Below are 18,216 nucleotides of genomic sequence, written 5' to 3'. Positions count from 1 at the left end.
TGTATATCATTGCTGTATATCATTGCTGTATATCATTGCTGTATAGCATTGCTTTTACAAACTCGGGTTTGTAAATATAACTTGGCTTAGCAACACGGGTTGCAACCTCGAGGCACTGGAAGGCGCCATAAAAACCCAGCCCGAGTTCTTTGAACAGCAACTCGAGTTGAGAATCCGGAATGCGAGGCACTGTAAGGCGCCATAATAAACTTATCACCACCTTGGGGTGAGACTACCCTTTTTCATTACGAGATATTATTTATTAATAGTTGGCAACTTGTGGTGAACTAGTATTAATAAGTCGATATGTTTAGTATTGATCTGTCTGTCTATAGTCCCTCTATAGTCTATATAGTTCTGTGATTAATTTGTAGAGATTTGGAGCACTATTGCTAAATGCCCTGTAGTTGAACTGCTGGTCCAACCCTGTATAGAATCAAATCTCTAAAGGGTTTTGTGAGTATCCTGGTAAATAACTGTATAATATATTTATTAGCTTACTTGAGTGGGCTTGCTGCAATAAAATTGATATATTTGGAGTATGAGCAATTACTGCTCATACTTCAAATACATCATTGTAGTTGAAAGCTTTTTTATATATTAAATTTACTAGGTTTTGGCTATTGATGAAACAATTCTATAAAATTTAACTCCCAAAAACTTTTTACATATTACATGTGAGTGTAAAGGGCAAACAATTCATCATAACTGAATTTATTTGGCTTGAATTAAAAAAATATATAGAAACATTAGCATAGAATTGAGCAAACTATCCTTTTTAACAAACTTTAGAATTTAATTGTCACCCAGCGCAACACATAGCCTGAGAACCAGAGCTTACTGTAGCGGAGACTGGGTAAAGAGTAAATGTCTTCCACCTTGGCTTCCCATATGCTGCCACTGCCTTACAACATTTGTATATACAAGCCATAGGACTAATATAACTTAATCACATGGGAGTTGTTTTAATAATGATTTGACAACTCCTTAATGCAAACAACAAAAGCTGTTCTGATCAATTACGATAAGTTGTATTGTACTAGCAATATGGTAAATTTACAATGTAACGACATTCAAGCAATTTTCCTGAAAACTTATGATTGATCATCTCAACCAGCTGCGAAGGAGGCTCCATGTAAAAGTTGGATATAATGATAGGCGATAGAAGATAGACAAACACCTTCAAAGTCATACCATGATATATTGACTGACAACTGAGTATCAATTTTGTGATCGCATCCTCATAGTATATAGAAATACTCAACTATTAAAATGTGTCTGTGTATATAAAACTAACAACTCACTGCTGACTAAAAATTCATGTGCCTATTCTTTTGCTTTATGACTCAGCAAAAACATGGTTTTAACTTCAGAAAACATTTTTTGCTTTGTTGCAAATGAACAATTGTTAAAATTGCCATGGTCCCTAATAATCTACTCTAGGTAAGTTTATATATTTTGTTTTATGACTATAAAAATAAGAGCATTGCTCTGATTCCTCATACTGGTTCAGCTACTTAGCACCTTCACTCACTTCAGCAAGACTGTGTTCCGTATCATGCCCGATATGATGCCTTGGGCTGTCAAACCTTGGCTACCAATCTCTGCACCACTGTCCTTGTGCCGGTTTCCGACATAACTTTTTATTACTGCGTATCCACTACTCGTCACTCCCTAGGTTATGCAAGTTCACAAATCTCGACCTGTATAGCCTTTTTCAACATCATCCTCCCTTTCAGACTTATTTGTCAGGTTTTGCAACTTGACATCATTTGAAACAAGACAACTTAACCTAGCAGCGATGGCTCTAGACAAAAACGGCCCAACTGGCTTATTACCTCTACAGTCCTTAACAGGCTCAAACTCGCTCTCGCATAATGCATTTACAGCAGCCAATAATTTTAGCTGTTCTAACTCAGTTATGCCTAAAACGATCGTTCTCAATCCTTTCACCACATAAACTTCAGCATCCATAGTCGTGTTTACTTTCCAAATGAACTACCACACTTCCAACCGCGTTCAACTCACTACCAACAACGTTTTCTAAAGCTTTTGTTGGCTTCTTTAACCTGTTGGCTGTTACCGCGATTATTATCGAGACCTCAGTCCTAGTATAAAAATTAAAGTCGACATTCACTTCATCAACTTTTAAAAACTGCACCATTTTTAGCTTAGTCATTGCTCTTCAACATATTTATCTCTTGAGCCAGAAAATCTTACACTTCTACCCCTGCTACTGTCACTGTACTTTTCATCTTGCTTATTCGTCTCTCGCTTCTCATACCGACCGTGTTTCTCTCATACCTGTCTATTATTTATCCCTGTATCTACACTTATATCTCACCTCACGAGAGCTTTTTATGCCTCTATACTTTTCCCTACTACTATCCCGATTATTATACCTCTCATAGCTGCTGTTGCAACTACCTTCTACTAGCTGCTGTTGCAACTACCTCCTACTAGCTGCTGTTGCAACTACCTCCTAACTTACCGCTACTACCTCGTCTGTCATAGCTCACTTCTCTACCTTTATCCCTGCAATATATTACCTGTTCAGCCGTCAGGAACTCATGCTCCTTCACAAACATGCTTTCCTGTCAACCATAACATTCCTGTAAAATCTCCACTGCCTCTTCATATGTGGGATCTACACCATCCATATCGAACCATGCACCTTTCAACACCTCCATACCGCTAAGCCTAACAGCTCTCCATAACGGCATCAACTTATCTCTACCTTTCATAATAGGACGTCTATTGCCACCTTCACCCTCATTACCTCTCCTCTCAACTGCAGTCTCTGTAGACAAATTCATCTATGCTATAAATCTTTTCCACGAACCATCACCGTGCTCACCAAACACCAGCTTAGGATAATCACACTCCATCACATCACAACACCATCTATTTTACTCCACCAACCCACACCTTTCCTCTTATTTTTAATTCACACCTCTTGCACGAATAATAAATGTATGCGTTTCTCTCTTGTATCTTAAAACACAACATTTCACAGTTTCAACACCTCGTAGCTATGACAACTTGCCTCCACAACACTACACCACCACACGTCACCTCACCTCTACACCCGTGAAAGAGTAACGTCAATCGATAAACTCGCAAAACTGCCAGTACCTGCATTCTTTCGTTGACGATCTCAAGAAAAAATCAAAGCTTTGTCAACTGCGCCATGTTGCATAAATGTAACTTACACGAGTTGAAGCAAAGAAGGAGGAGAATCCGTGTTTCATTTCACTTCCTTAAATACTACCCAATACTGCCTATTATACCACTTAATCCACAAGCTTTACTGCCTAGCTTTACTCACTAGCTTTACCCCCTAGCTTTATTCACTCACCGTAATAATTATTGCTGCAACCACCTGCAACTGATTTGAGCGCTGACACCAATATCGCCTGAGTCTCACAAATTCCATAATACAACAGAGTTGAGATCAGAAGATATTGTGGAAAGTATTGAACAACCAGAAGATGTTCGTTCCATCGAAAACAACAATCGGAACGCAACTAGTCGAACAAACAATGCAAATATTTTTGTTTCAAAAATGCTAATTTTTGTTGTATTATAAGTGTGGTTCGTTTATATCACTTGCTCATGAATATATATTTGTAGCATTTAAAAGCTTATTGTTACATCACTTATAAATTTGCAGATTTATAGCATATTATTTGATAGCATCGTCGCGGCAATCTGTGTTTACAATTGATCAACGCTCGTTACTCTTCTTCTATTGCACATAAAAAGCCAGTTTTGACTACAAACTGTAGCAAACATATCAATGAGGGCAATGAGTTTTTATTCAACATTGTTAAATATAAAATAAAAATATGTCTTCAAATTTAGAATGAAACAAAAATTGAACGTTCCAACAAATGGCAAAGCAGGACATAGGCTATAATATCATCCCGAAATACACTGTACAGATGAAGGTCAGCATTATCGAAACGGCATGGCAAGCGAACATTTTTAATGCGGTTATTAGCGATGCAGCTTTATGTGAACAGAAGCTGCCAGGCCTAGCGTCGCAAGCGTTTTGCTGCACAAGAATACCGCCGGGGTCTCGCAATTGATATGAAAACCAGGCTTAAGCAATCACTCTGCGCCATGACCTAAAGCGGTAAAGTATTTGCACCCATATAGCGACATATATCGCCTAGCGAATTTATCAAGCTCGTGTCGCTAACTTAGTAGGGCATCGGACTGGCAACAAAAAAGTCCGAGGTCAAATCTGTGATGTGGATTCATTGTTTCAAGATTTCAATAGCTATACCTGGACAAATACACGAACAGACCAACATTGAGAAATATATATTTATAGTTAGAAGATTGAGTGAGGAACATAAGCTCTTCTGAGTATATTGTGCAATATCAAGTGATGAGCATAGGCCATAAAGTAGGCTATAATTAATATATTTATTATATCATTGAATGAGTGATATAGGCCTACATGATTATCTATAATATATATAATAGCTAGTACTAATATTATTATATATAAAAATAATAATAATATATCGAATATAATAATATATATAATATAACTGTGTGAGGAACATAGACCCTTGCAAAGTATGTTTCGCAATATCGAGTGAGTAAAATAGACCCTCATGATAATATTTACAATATCATTTAGTGAAGTGACCTATGTTATCTATAAACCTTCTTGATGATCTATATATAGTTATAAGTTTCAATGTTCTTGACATGGTCCAAGTTTACTCTTAAAATCTTTTTCTGTATCTCAGCCGTTCTGAATGCCTCGCATTAATCAATTTTGTTATGGTTGCCTCATGCTCGCCTTTCAGCCCAGCCATGTCTTGCTGTAACTTTTTTCATGAACCCTTCATTTTCAGATGACCCAAAATTTGTTTATGGTGTGGATTGTTATGGTTTCCGAAAAATGTTTGTTGAGCAGATGAATCAGTGTATCGAGAGTGCAGTTGAGAGAAGAGGTTATGTAGGCGAAGGTAGTAATAGATGATCTATCATGATTGGTAAAGGTGATTTATTGGCGTTACTTAAAGCTATTGGACACAGTGGTAGAGAAGTGTTAAGAAGTGTAGTGTCTTATCTATATAGTGAATGTTTTAGTTATGAAGGAGCAATAGAGGTTTTACAAGCAAAAGCAGGAGAGAAGAGAGTATATTTCTGAAGAGACATATACTTCTTACAGCTAGAGAAGCTGTTAATAAACGCTATTGAGAATTTTTACGAAAGATTGAAAATCAGAGTGGATATGTTGATAACAATGGTGATACAAAAGTATGCATGTTTACTCTAATGCTGGCAGTTAATGGCTTGAGAGATAGCGATGTTAGTAAAAAGTTAATAAAAAAAACTAGTTTGAAATGGAATATGGGAATGTAGACGGTGACGGCACTGAGAAGGTGATTAATTCAGATAGAATTTTGAGATTGGATGGGAATGAAGATGAATTGAGAATGAAGATTAAGGTGGAGGTAGCCAAGATGACAGAGAAAAGTACTTATGCGCAGTACCTTGGAAGCAGCAGTAGAGGGCATGATGCTAGAAGTCAATGCTCTCCAAGGGCTTGTTCGAGAGACAGTGGAAAGAATTATACACATAGTGATGTGAGAAATATTTTTAGATGTGGAGCAGAGTAGAGAGCATAGTAAGGATAAGGATGGTAAAATGAGTTACAGCGATGATGGCGAGGAGAGAAATGTCTCTAAATATGACACCAGTAGTAGGGTGTATAGTAGGGAAAGACTTTGTTACAGCTGTAAGGGTGTAGTTATTATGACATGAGGAGTTGTCCTCTCCTTAATTCTTTTTCGTATAAGAAAATATAGGTATAACGATACGAGTCATAGTAGAGAGAAGTATGCAGATGTGAAGTAGAAGATTATGAAAGTAACCAAAACAAGCATAGCAGAAGTCATGAAAGAGAAAGGTTTAGTAGAACATGGAATTACATAGATGCAAGATCAGAGGCAATTCTAATGATGAAAAGAACATTACTATGAAAGGCAAGATACAAGTGAGGAGAAGTACAAGGTCTACAAAAATGGGAGAAATGTATTTCTTGGGTGCCGAAACTATAATAATAGTGGAGATACTACCATGGGTGGGTGTGAGATTTTCCAGCTCTAGAAACAAGTATGGTGAAGACCATTGACTAAGCCTGGAAATTGCGCATTGTTTGAAAGTCAATGAGAAGATTATTGAACTTAAGGCTGAAGTTGCCATAGTAAGTAAAAAAATCAGCAAACGGCCAAAGATGCAGCTGGCCATAAAAAGTCATTGATGTCTAAAGCCATCAATGACTTTAGAGTGTGCTGGCATTAGTGAGTTGAAAGTAGTTGGAATGGCAGCAGTTTGATTCTCAGTGAATATAGAACTATGGAAGCTGAGGTTTACGTGGTAAAAGAATTGAAAATGACCTTTTTTGGGCATAACTGAATTGACGCAGCTGAAATTGCTAGAGTTACTAAAGGAATTATGCGATAGCAAGCTAGCGCCTGTTAAGGAGTCTAAAGATAGTTTTGATACCCCAGAAAGTTATCAGATGTTTATGGATAAAATAAAAGGTGTTAAGTCAGCTAAATGGTTTTTGTTGAGACCCATTACTGTTAGGTTACGTCGTCATGTTTTGGATGGTGTCAAGTTGCAAAGCTTAACAAATAAGTCTGACTGAAAGGAAGATGGTGAAGGAGATAGTACAGGTAAAGAGTTGTGGAACCAGGAGATGTAGTAATGAGTAGAGAAAGTGCAGTAATAGAAAGGTATAGCAGAAGCCAGCACTAGGGCAGTGTTAGAGAAAGCTGTTAAGGAGTTACGGACGAAGGCATCAGTGAGATAGAAACGTCTATAGCGTATGATAGGACAAGGGCTTGACCTGGTAAATGCATGAAGAGACAGCATGGTTCATTATTAGCAAAGGGACTGCAAAAATTCGTCAGGCAAGCTTAACGTGCAGTTGTCAGTGCTCCTTACATGAACTAAGAAAAGGTGAATGCAGTGTTCAACAAAGGCAAAGGATTGCTTGAGAAAGAATGCACGCTGAAGTTAGTAAAAAGGAAATCAGGTCAACACCTGTAGTGGAAAGAGTCAGTTTGTTTTAGGAGATATCTCTGACAATACAACGTTAGACAGAAGTTATCAAAAAGAACATGATATAATCTAAAAATGAAGAAAAGGGTGCGTGGAGAAAGTTACAGCGCGACATGGCTAGGCTGAACGCCGAGTTTGAGGTAGCCATCACAAAATTGGTAAATGTGAAGGCATTCAGTACGGCTGAGATACAGAACAGGAAAAGACTTTTTGAGTAAACTTGGACCATGTCAAGAACAGGCAAAGACAATTAGGTCTGTCCATACCCAGGTTTGTGGTGCTACCTCCTGTGCAGTCCAATATGACCTAGAAGGTATGCATATCACCATGAGATGCTTGTCACACCCGCATCTTTTTTTGAAGAGATGTTAAGCCAGAAGAAATAGTAGCATCATCTTTGACCCAACCTTCAGGTTCTGAGCTAAGCAGTGGTGATGGTGGTAGCGGTAATAGTGATAACAATGATGGTGTTGATAACGTCGGTGACGCTAGTAACGGTAGTAATACCAGTGACCTCGGTGACAGTCGTGAGAGAACTGATCAGAGTGGTCACGGTGGCGATAGTGAAGAAGACGGTAACTGTGACGGTGTTGCAGGATCTGACGAGCAAGAGAAACAGCACATTGAGATGACCAGAACAAATGTCTCAAGTAGAGACAGGTGCCATAGGTGTGCAGGGAGAGTTATCACATGCAGTTATGTACCATTGATTGAGCTTTTTGGTAAAGCTGGTATTGTTAAGAGAAAGGCATGATGTATAATCAGGATTCTGGAACCCAGGCTATATTGATGTCTGAGGTCACAGCATTTGAGAGAGGTAGTACTAGTAGTAGCATAGTAGCATTAGTAGTATAGTAGCATATAAGGGAGTGTGGAAGAAGAGACATCCCCTCTCCACTCTTTTTACTGACCAGACGTTACAAAATTATGTGTAATTATACAGCAAGGACCTTGTGATTATATCGCGTAACATCCAATGAGTAACATAAGGTTTCATGATTATATTTGGAATATAAATTTGTGAGGAACAGAGCTTTTATGAGTTTGTTAGTAATATGAAAAAATAAGGATCATAGGCACTATTAATTTATTATAGAATGAGGAATGTGTCCTATTTTGATAAATGGCACACTATTTAGTAAGGACAATGATTCTGCATAATAACCTTTCTAATACGAGTATCATGTGGCGAAAAACGTCGGCCTTTGTGATTATATTTATAACATATATTAAAGAGCATAGTTTGTTCTTTATGTTTATGTAGACCTATGTCATAGGCATACATAAACATATTACATGTATCTTTACAATTTCTTTAATTAGAGAGTTTTTCAGCAGTTATCTTCTCCTGTGTTAGGTATCTTGTGTCGATTTGAAATCTCTGATTCTACTCAAATTCCAAAGGTTATGCTTGTTATGCAACATTTTGCAGTACACACGGGTTGTCCTATCAGAATCAATGGTGCGTCATGTGATCTTAAAAAATGCATCATGTTATGTCGTAAGAGTTTCCTTTGTGTCTTGTATGTTTTGTTGGATGTAAATAGAGCATAAGTATTTACTCAGGAATTGAACTGAGCATTCATAAAGTACCGAGGCTGCCAAGCAATGCAGACAGCACGTTTTATTAGGGTACCTTATTTCTTATCCTTTTTAACATTTGCTATCAAACCTTTTACACCCACTAAAGACTATCTGATGAAGGAATTTCAACCAACTTTATATTTAAATCCTGAGTGAAAAAGCTGTTTATTGTGATCAAACCAAAGCCTAAGCACAGCTACAGCAATTTGTTTATTTGAATATTTACAATAACTTTGAGGAGCATTTGGTAGCAGATTTAGTATCTGGTGCTGAATTGTCATGTACCTTTACGTCCATAGTGTCTGCTAATTGTCACGTACCTTTACGTTCATAGTGTCTGGGCAGCAATAACCTTGTTTACTCAGATGCGGCAGTTTGTGGAATATAGGGCCTTGCAGAACACATGGTATGCGAAACATAAGCCGGTCCCAAAGTTATAGCCTGAGAGCTTCTATAAAGAGAGGTCTATAAAGGTGTTTTTCAGTAATGTCTTACAGGTAGAACTAGTCTTAGTACACTTTTTTAGACTGTGACTACTCAAAAGATTCACGGTCTAATATCCATCTATTGAAACTCCTAAGTATGTGGGGAGGGGGAAGAGGGGGAGGGGGGAGAGGTGGAGGAGTAGTCTGCTCAATAACTTAGCATAAATTATGGAGTTATTGCTCCCTGTTTCAGCAACAAGTTACAACTCCCAGAGATTTCCATTTTCTTGTTCAAATAAACGTTTGTTTTTATAATCAGTATAATTATAACGTGATTGTTTGCCATATCAAGATGGTCTGCGATGGAGTTTCTTTACATATGTTGTGTTTTTTATAAATTAACAGCTTCGAAACAAAACATTATCTGAAGAAACAAGAATTAGTACTGAGGTAGCGCAGCTACCTTGTTTTACAATTAGTACAAACATGTAATTAACTACACTTTCAACAATCCGTCAACCTTCAACATTTACAGCAAGATTAATTACATGTACATGTATTACCAATAAATCAGTTTTTATGATTATAAATTTGTCTGAACATACACCGATGCACCTTGCAGGAGTATAATCACGGAGCACTCACTGATGCATTATGGTCATATAGTGATGCCATGCAAACATAATCAGCATTCAAATATTGTGAAACATATTGTTTAGACAATATTTCATAATAATATTCATAAGCATATATAAAAACTTATGCTGTTTGTTGCCGAGCAACATATGTTTTATTATTCAGCAGCAGCAAGGCTTTGTTGACTGTCACTTGAGTGTGTGGTTGTGTGGAGGTTATTGCTACTGTTTTGTCTTGATCTTTGACTTGGTATTCTTCCTGTTAAAAAATTAATAAAATGATATCTTTGTTGTAAGTCTTAATTCTAATCATATGATCTGGTAATGCCTAATCATGGTACCTCTTTGATACAACACAAGAATTATGGAGTTCTGCTGAGATGGTTGTTTTGAGTATTGGTAGTTTCAACAGCTGAAGGATTTAGCTAAGATTAGATAGTTCCCCACTACTGATTTACTAACATAACCAGAGAGGTACTCTCGACTGAATTGCTAACATAACCAGAGAGGTACTCTCGACTGAATTGCTAACATAACCAGACAGGTACTCTCGACTGAATTGCTAACATAACCAGACAGGTACTCTCGACTGAATTGCTAACATAACCAGAGAGGTACTCTCGACTGAATTGCTAACATAACCAGACAGGTACTCTCGACTGAATTGCTAACATAACCAGAGAGGTACTCTTTACTGATTTACTAACCTATCTATACAGCTACTCTCTTACTCCTTCAAATGAAATGAATACATACTAAAATTGAAACTTCTTGATAGGATGCACTATTTGTTTATCTGTAAGATTAATGATATATATATTACGTCAGACAGAGGACTAATGAACTAGTGTGCTCGCATGAGAATACTTTGATTTGGAAGCTGTGAATCGATCTACCTCCATATGCTGAAGAACCTTTACTATTCTGTCTTTGATTCTCTCCGTATGATTGGCCGATTGAGCGATGACCATCTCTAGAACTCCTGCAAAGTAATAGGTCAATCAACATCATGACTTTCTCAAAAAAATTCTCAAAGGTCTTTGTATTTTGAAACTTTTAAGGGCAAAGTTATGTCTTTCGTTTGTTCCTTTTAATAAAATACAATATTTTGTATTTTTCACGGTCTCAACTTGTCCCACTCATCTGGTCTATTTCTTGCTTTAATGGTACAATTTTCGGTTTCCATTGCCTAAATAACTAACTGAAACAATTTGAAAAAACATTTGTTTGATCTCTGATTAAATGATCTAATATAATAGTTTCAGCTTTTGTCTGTCAGCTTTTTCGCAAATTTCTCTCAAAAGTTTACAGATATATTTAAATTAAAAGTCAGATCTCTTTAAACCTAAAAGCAGATTATTTTAAACCTAAATACAGACTACTATAAATCTAAAAACTGACCATTATAAATTTAAAATAGATCTCTATAAGCCTAAAGACAGATCCTTTAAACATAAGGACAGATATCTAAAAATCAGATCTCTTTAAACCTAAAGAAAGGTGGGTCTCTATGAATCCAAAGGCAGATCTCATTAAAACTTAGAGTCAGATAGCTTCTAGTCTAAATACAGATGTGCTTTAAATCTCAAAAGACATCTGTCAAAATCTAAATACATGTCCTTTTAGAGTTAATGACAGATTCCTTATAACCTAAAAATTCTGCAACAACACGAGGTAGAGTACTATCATACTCAAATATCAGATTAAAAAACTAAATAATTAATCTCTGAATAGAGGTAAGATAAAAATATAATAAACTTGTGATTGGATACTTTGATGCAATGCTTTCACAATTTAAACAAATTATGTTTTAAAATTACATATTAAAGTAATTCAGTTAAGCAGGAAGTTAAGCCCAACAATGATCATTTAGAAAACCATATAAAACTTATATTTATATGGTTTGTTATTTGCATGCTTTTAGGGTAAATAATAAGAATACATAAAAGAACCTGTTTAAGTTTAGTCTACTTCATAATTTTATACACGCGAAAAATAGATAAGTGTATAAAAAAATAATTTGGTATTCAAGCATGTGAAAGCAGCCATGTAAGCTTTGAGATTTATGGGCTTTAGATTGGTTGAAGGATGTGAGAGAAACAATCACTTGAGGAACCGGAAAGAAGAAATAGCAGTTATGTATTATTGTGATATCTACAATCTTTGATAGCTGACGATCTTTATGCTGCCTCCAAAGACTTATGATTCACACAAGCAATTACATTGAAAATATTTAGACTGCAGACATTATAGTCCAGTATAATGCTTGCAGTCTAAGTATTTCCAATGGAATTGCTTGTGTGAATCATAAACCTTTGGAGGCAGCATAAAGATCGTCAGCTATCAAAGATTGTAGAAGCGGTACCATCCTAAACACTCTTACAGGTAACTTTATACAAAACATATGGTTAGCAGTCTACTCCTAAAGTCTGATGCCTACCATCCGTAATAGCGTATGGAGGCATCGATAAATGAGTGGGGAGAGCGGGTGATATAATAGCGTCTGTTAGGTTTTGGATGATCAATAGCAGAGGACAATACAAGCTCATCAAAGGAGAAAGCAGTATGGACGGACAATGACAAAACAAAACCGTAATGGATTGTATTCTTCGAAATCAGTAATCTAGAAACTTTTCATTCGTAATAGTTCTAAGTTGATTTTAAACATATTTAAACAATTTCTTTAGAATGAGTTACGGAAAGAAGGCCATTAAACTAATTATATCTTAAACTGCAATGACTATTCAAAAGGCTTCGCAAATTAGCAAGGGCAACCTCTTATAACCTTCATCTTGTATAACGTCATCTATTTCCCTTCTTTCTCTCAGTACATTACCGCTGCCTTCAAGGCAAAACTTAGATTCAGATGGCAACATTATTTGACAGTTTGTTTGCCATAAACTTGTTTGTTTCTACAACTGATAACTTTTAGATTTCAAATGACAAATGATAAAGTTTTAGATAAGATATTTCCTTTTCTGGCGAAAGGTCAGAAGTTCAAACACTGGTGAATCTCTGATTGCCGGATTTAAGGTTTTCATGGCGCATAACAGTTCCAGCCTATGATTAGGTGACAGTTGCAACCAGTTGTCTTCAACTAGTCAGTAAATTTTTATCAATCATAGCTGCTTTTTTGGCAAAAGCAAAACTACAAGAGAACTATGTACTATGTACATACACACATGCATACACACATACATGCATACATACATATATGCATACTGTACATACATACACACATAAATACACACTTACATGCAGATGTGCATACATACATGCACACATACATGTACATGCTCAAAAACATACATATACAAATACATGCATACATATACACATACACGCATAGATGCTCACATAGGTGAAGAATTTTACCATGGATTCTGAAACTTGTGGGTTGCCTCACTCTCTAACTGCTGCCGAAATGTTCCAAGCTACAACAGCAGCATATACATATCAGGGGTGACGTGGTTGATAACAGTCATAAGACAGTAAGAATGATTCCTTTTTTAAAGATCAGATGACAGAAGGTCACTAAGCTACGTTCTTGGTGCTCGCAAGTAGTACGTTCCAGAACATCTGAGGGAACCACCAGAAGGATGGTACAGACACTGCAGTCATTACATCAGCTATAATAGTGTCTACTCAATGTGACCAATAAGAATAACAACCAATGAGAAAGATTTTCTGCAACAATCTGCATCAGAAATAACCTTTGGTTCTTTTGTAGGACTACTAGTAGGGTGGACTTACTTATGGGCCTTATACTATATAGGAAATCAAAGCTATTTGATTATGCGAAGCAAGTATTTAGACTTATCAGCTGCTATGGCTGCGCTGACGTGTATACGATATCTAATTGTATATTAAGTCAATAGAATTAGGTATGTCAGGAGCAGTAGAGAGCTTCATATAAAAAGTGCAGGGTTTAGCATTCTTCATTGATATTCATTGAACAACTCTAGCCAAGCAATTCTCTAATCAAAACTCATCAACATCCTGACATACTTATGTGTGTAGTTTAGCCACTTTGTAATGCAATCCCTAGGTACATTTGGTGTCTTTAATAACCTGCTAGTAGTCCTAATCAATCATATAGTTTTGTAAGAAATATATTTTGCGGTATTATTGTTTGGCTACAGTATTTAATTACATGTATCTCAAAAAACCTTGTGTTTAGAATGTTCATAGTAACTAGCATTCATCGTACTTCATTCATTTTGCCTCCTCAAATTCATCTCCTATTGTATTTCATGAGCGACATGACTATCTGAATAATTGACCTTGACCTTCTGTTCAAAGCATACCTTTCAAAGAAATGCTATAGTTATAGCATCTACTACCTTATTCACTCTATGAATGCTATAACTATGCTCTCACCAGTATATAGATACTCTTTATAAGTAGTAGTTAGTTATTCTATGTTTATATTCGAAAGTACTTCTATGATTAAATATAAATAAAGTAGAACTCAAAGCTACGAAAGAATTCTACACTAATAGTACCAAGTGGAGTATTTGTTTAGACTAAAACTTGTCTGAAAAGTTGATTTTTTTACCATAAATCGGTTTCGCCGTGTCACTCGTCAAGTGTCCTCATGTGAAGCAAAGACTCCTGATGAGCGACATCGCAAAACAGATTTGTGATGTAAAAGAATTTGACATTTTCGATAAGTTTTAGTCTACAAACACACTTTATTCATATATATTGATTGTGTTCCCTTAGTGTTTGCTTTCTATTTTCTGTAGACAAAGTTTGAGGCTTACTTTAATATGATGGCCTGAGGTCCTCCAAGTACAGAGATCGGCCATGGTGCCCCAAGCACCCCAACCGTAAGCATCATGATAAGCGGATTTAGGTCGAGGGTGCGGAGTTCCAGGAGCTGCATTTAGTAGATAAAGTGATGAGCTAGTCCTCTCTGGTGTCCAGCCCCAGTTGCCTTCTCCTGTCTGTTCTGGATCTAGGAGTTTTTGTCTGTGCATTCGTAAGCTATCCGGACCTGGGTATAACATTTCGGTCTAAATGTGTGCACCATAAAGACTTATATTAGCAAAAAATGCAAGAATCAGACAACCCATAGATGTTACTTAGACGTTACCCACAGGTGTTACACATAGATCTTACCAATAGACTTGCTACTGCTACATTTCTAGCGTAGACTTCAAGAGGCAATCAGTTCAACTATGCCACTAAACAGAGAAAAATTTCATTGTTGAACCTGAGTCTGAGCAAATAAATCTCTCATCAAAGTTTCTTACGGATTTACGTTTGAATACAGACAGTACACGTTATATGTTTAACAACAGTTAAAATAATATTTAATATAAAGACTTGTCGTAGACATATATAGTTTTATTCTGAAATAGAGTATTAAAGTACATCTTTTTAAATTTGGTAAATAGAGAAGATAGAAGATAGGATTGATAACTTCAACAGATGAGGCTAACAAAATGCTTTCTATTAGATGGATGGCTGACTACTGGCAGCACGTCTATTATAGTGACCATCAGTCAGGTATGGCTGTCTCATTGGAAGGTAGGTAGCTGGAAGAGTAGGGAATGAGCTAGCCAAACCTAACCTAGTTTTCATTCAGAGTAACTACTGCAGTTGCTATCTTAGTGTTTACTATCTCAGCTAGTTGAGTACCAGAATCTAAAAAGTTCTCTAAAGCATGATTATGCGCTTGAACAGCAAATAGCCGTTACCTGTGAACACCATGGCACCTCTTGGCTTCCTCGGATGTCCGAACACATCTTCTCTCCAAGTGGAGTTTGTTCTGTTTGACAGAATCGAGTGACTTCTGTGTCTGGGCTGTTGAAGCATCTTCTTCGATGATAACCTAGTCAATTCCGTTAATAACAAGTGAACAAGTTCTCTATATGCTCCACAATTTCTAAGCAATCTTTGTAGATGCACCTTCCTCTTCAATGATATATATCCGTTAGCATGCAGCTCTCGTGGTTACCAACCAACTGAATGGCTCATGAATTAATAAGATGTTATAAAGAGATTTCCTTTGTTGATAGAATATTGATTTAATGGGAAACTCGATTTGTGTAAAAGGATTTGTTACACATGTTGCTATGCAGGGTGTCCTTGACACTGCGCACTGCAGACAGTTCTCAAATATATGCATAGCACAAAGTTGTTGATTATTGGACTTCATGTCAATATCTCTTTAAGCCAGCTTGCTCTCTCTGATTCAGTAATATCACATTTCATCCGCTTGAAAAGGTATTTGCCTTTGATAAATAGTATTTGTTTGTAAATGGTGATTATCTATTGATTATTATAACAACTAGCCATTGCCTGGCCACAGGCTAACGCTTAGCAAAAATCCACAAGTTTCTCCACATATCAAAATTCTATCTGAAAGTTATATGAAGGCTGAAATGCTTAAAATATGGGACACACAAATAATGTGTTAAAAGTTTAAAAGTGTTAAACTTAAGCGTTAAAAGTTAGAAATTTTGTGGTTGTCGCTCTGTCAACACTTTCGAATGACGATTGTAACATATATATAAAATTGGGTTCTAATTATGCTTTTCAATTTGAGAATTTTTAATCTGCTTTTGAAGTCATATTGTTTGTTTATAAAATGCTTTAACACCACCACTAACTGTTCTACTACCGTATGTTCACGTCAATGTGTTCATTTGAAGAGTGTTTCTGCAAATAGAGACAGCACCTTATGAGCTATCAGTATAAGGTTTAGTTTGATATTAAGATTAACAAAGTTAATCCGGAAGCAATCACGGTCTGCGGTACTACATTTAATAATTAGCAGTACCCTAGCAGCCCTGACCTCACCCGAGAGATCATTATGCGTAATAAACATTTGCCCAGTTATTCCAGAAACCAATCAGGTGGTTGATTAGCGAAGGTGTGAAAGTGGTGGCCTACTAAGGTGAATGTAGCGAGTTCAAATCCTCTACGATGCGATCTCTTCACACAACACGGCTTTTATAGTAAAAATTATTTGTCTAATGATTTTATTTATTTCTTTATTTAATTAATTAATTATTTATTACTCCCCTAATTACAAGCTACTTGTTTATATCATTTTGCGCATTCAGCAGACTACAAATGTTGAGGGTAGAAACTCTTCCGGCTCACATATTAGCACTGGCATCATTGTTTGGTTATAAACACAACTAGTAGTTGAGTTTACCATGTGTAGCCAATGATCAGAGCGTGCTTAGGACAGTTCATTTAGCCAGTGTACCTTGTATAGCCTGTGAGCAGAGCTGGCTTAGTATAGTTTGTTTAACAATACTTACTAATTACATCATACTTTGCCAGCACGCAGGATTCATCCTCTCATGGAAGCTTATTATCTAAATACACAAAAAAATTGCTTCTTTTGAAAAATCCTCTTATTCATATTATTTGGTTTTTTAAATCTAAAGAGTTTCTCAAACACTAAGGCATCATGATTCATTGCCAGAAATCACCTGATCCAAAATAAGGTTACTTTTAGATTCCCGACACATAGGAGTACCTGTATGGATATGCCAATCGTATGTGAATTCCAATCACGACCCCGCCCAATTGTAGAAAAGTTACAATGGTTTTTTATGATTAAGGTATATGATAGCATGCTATAAGTGAGTTGGGTTATGCTTGTATTTTCGGCTTATTGCGAGATATGTTTGGTCGATTCCTTGCTGTATTCCACCAATGAGAACCCTCAAAAGCGGGCAAATATGGTGTACAGCATTTTACAAATCTTGTGTTGGCGACTAGGACAAAGTCATTTTACAACCTTTTTTGTTTTACACCAAACAGACTTTGTCAGTGGAAAAACAACTCTGATAAGTTGTTCTGGTGTAAACTAGCCCTAAGTCTGCGCTTCTTCATTTGTCATGTAGAAATTGTGGCCTGAGATCTTGGTAAAAATGCTTATAAGCTATGACGACTGACTGCATGTCGTATAACAGATAAATGTGGAGAATACTAAAAAGGTTTTTATTGGATTCATCTAATCGATAAAGCAACTGCTATATAAATTGCATATTGTTGAAAGTAGTGTGCAGAGAATAACTTTGAATTTGTGGATAAACATTGACCTCAAAAAATGCTCATCGCATCCCCATGTCAATGATAGATATTCTTGTGCGCTCTATAGAATCACGAGTTGGGAATTTAAAACATTTGTATTGTTGCACTTTTTTAAACACAAAATTTGGGTTTTGTTTAAAAATTATTTACCTAAAACAGCCTGAGGGTTGAATAAAAAGTGTCTTACTTTCAACTATTTTTGACCTCAACACTGAGTGTATCAGCCTCGCTTAATGAAAAGTCTTTTAACCGTTCTGTTATTCAAGACCACAAACTTAGTTCAAAGTAATATGTCATGACTGATATTACATGCCTGCATACCTTGTCTTACTTTTGTGATAGATGAATGTCGACTGGGAATCCATCGTCAGCAACTACGCCACCAGTAAATCAGCTAATCAGTTACCAGAAGGAAG

The 18,216-nt window shown here is 36.4% G+C and overlaps 1 protein-coding gene across 1 annotated transcript; it reads right to left on the bottom strand.

Moving 5' to 3' along the window:
* Window positions 1-9,650: 9,650 nt before the first annotated feature.
* LOC137395221 (uncharacterized) lies at window positions 9,651-15,821 on the bottom strand. Its single transcript, XM_068082067.1, has 5 exons — window positions 15,445-15,821; window positions 14,506-14,738; window positions 13,115-13,173; window positions 10,636-10,721; window positions 9,651-9,998 (listed from the first exon to the last, which is right to left on the bottom strand). Exons 1-5 carry the CDS (start codon window positions 15,560-15,562, stop codon window positions 9,898-9,900), a joined length of 597 nt encoding a protein of 198 aa, XP_067938168.1. The 5' UTR covers window positions 15,563-15,821; the 3' UTR covers window positions 9,651-9,897.
* Window positions 15,822-18,216: the final 2,395 nt, after the last annotated feature.

The sequence above is a fragment of the Watersipora subatra genome, chromosome 4, assembly GCF_963576615.1.
Source record: "Watersipora subatra chromosome 4, tzWatSuba1.1, whole genome shotgun sequence".
Lineage (NCBI taxonomy): Eukaryota > Metazoa > Bryozoa > Gymnolaemata > Cheilostomatida > Watersiporidae > Watersipora > Watersipora subatra.
Note: the sequence above shows the minus strand (reverse complement) of the source record. Positions and strands in the feature narration are given on the sequence as shown.

What these genes read in the sequence shown, in the direction of transcription:
- LOC137395221 (XM_068082067.1), bottom strand. Translation starts at nt 15,562, where the DNA reads ATGCTTCAACAGCCCAGACACAGAAGTCACTCGATTCTGTCAAACAGA. An exon ending in AGGTGCCATGGTGTTCACAG is followed by an intron (nt 14,739 to 15,444) that starts GTAACGGCTATT and finishes TGTTATACCCAG; the next exon opens with GTCCGGATAGCTTACGAATG. An exon ending in CACAAGTTTCAGAATCCATG is followed by an intron (nt 10,722 to 13,114) that starts GTAAAATTCTTC and finishes ATTACTTTGCAG; the next exon opens with GAGTTCTAGAGATGGTCATC.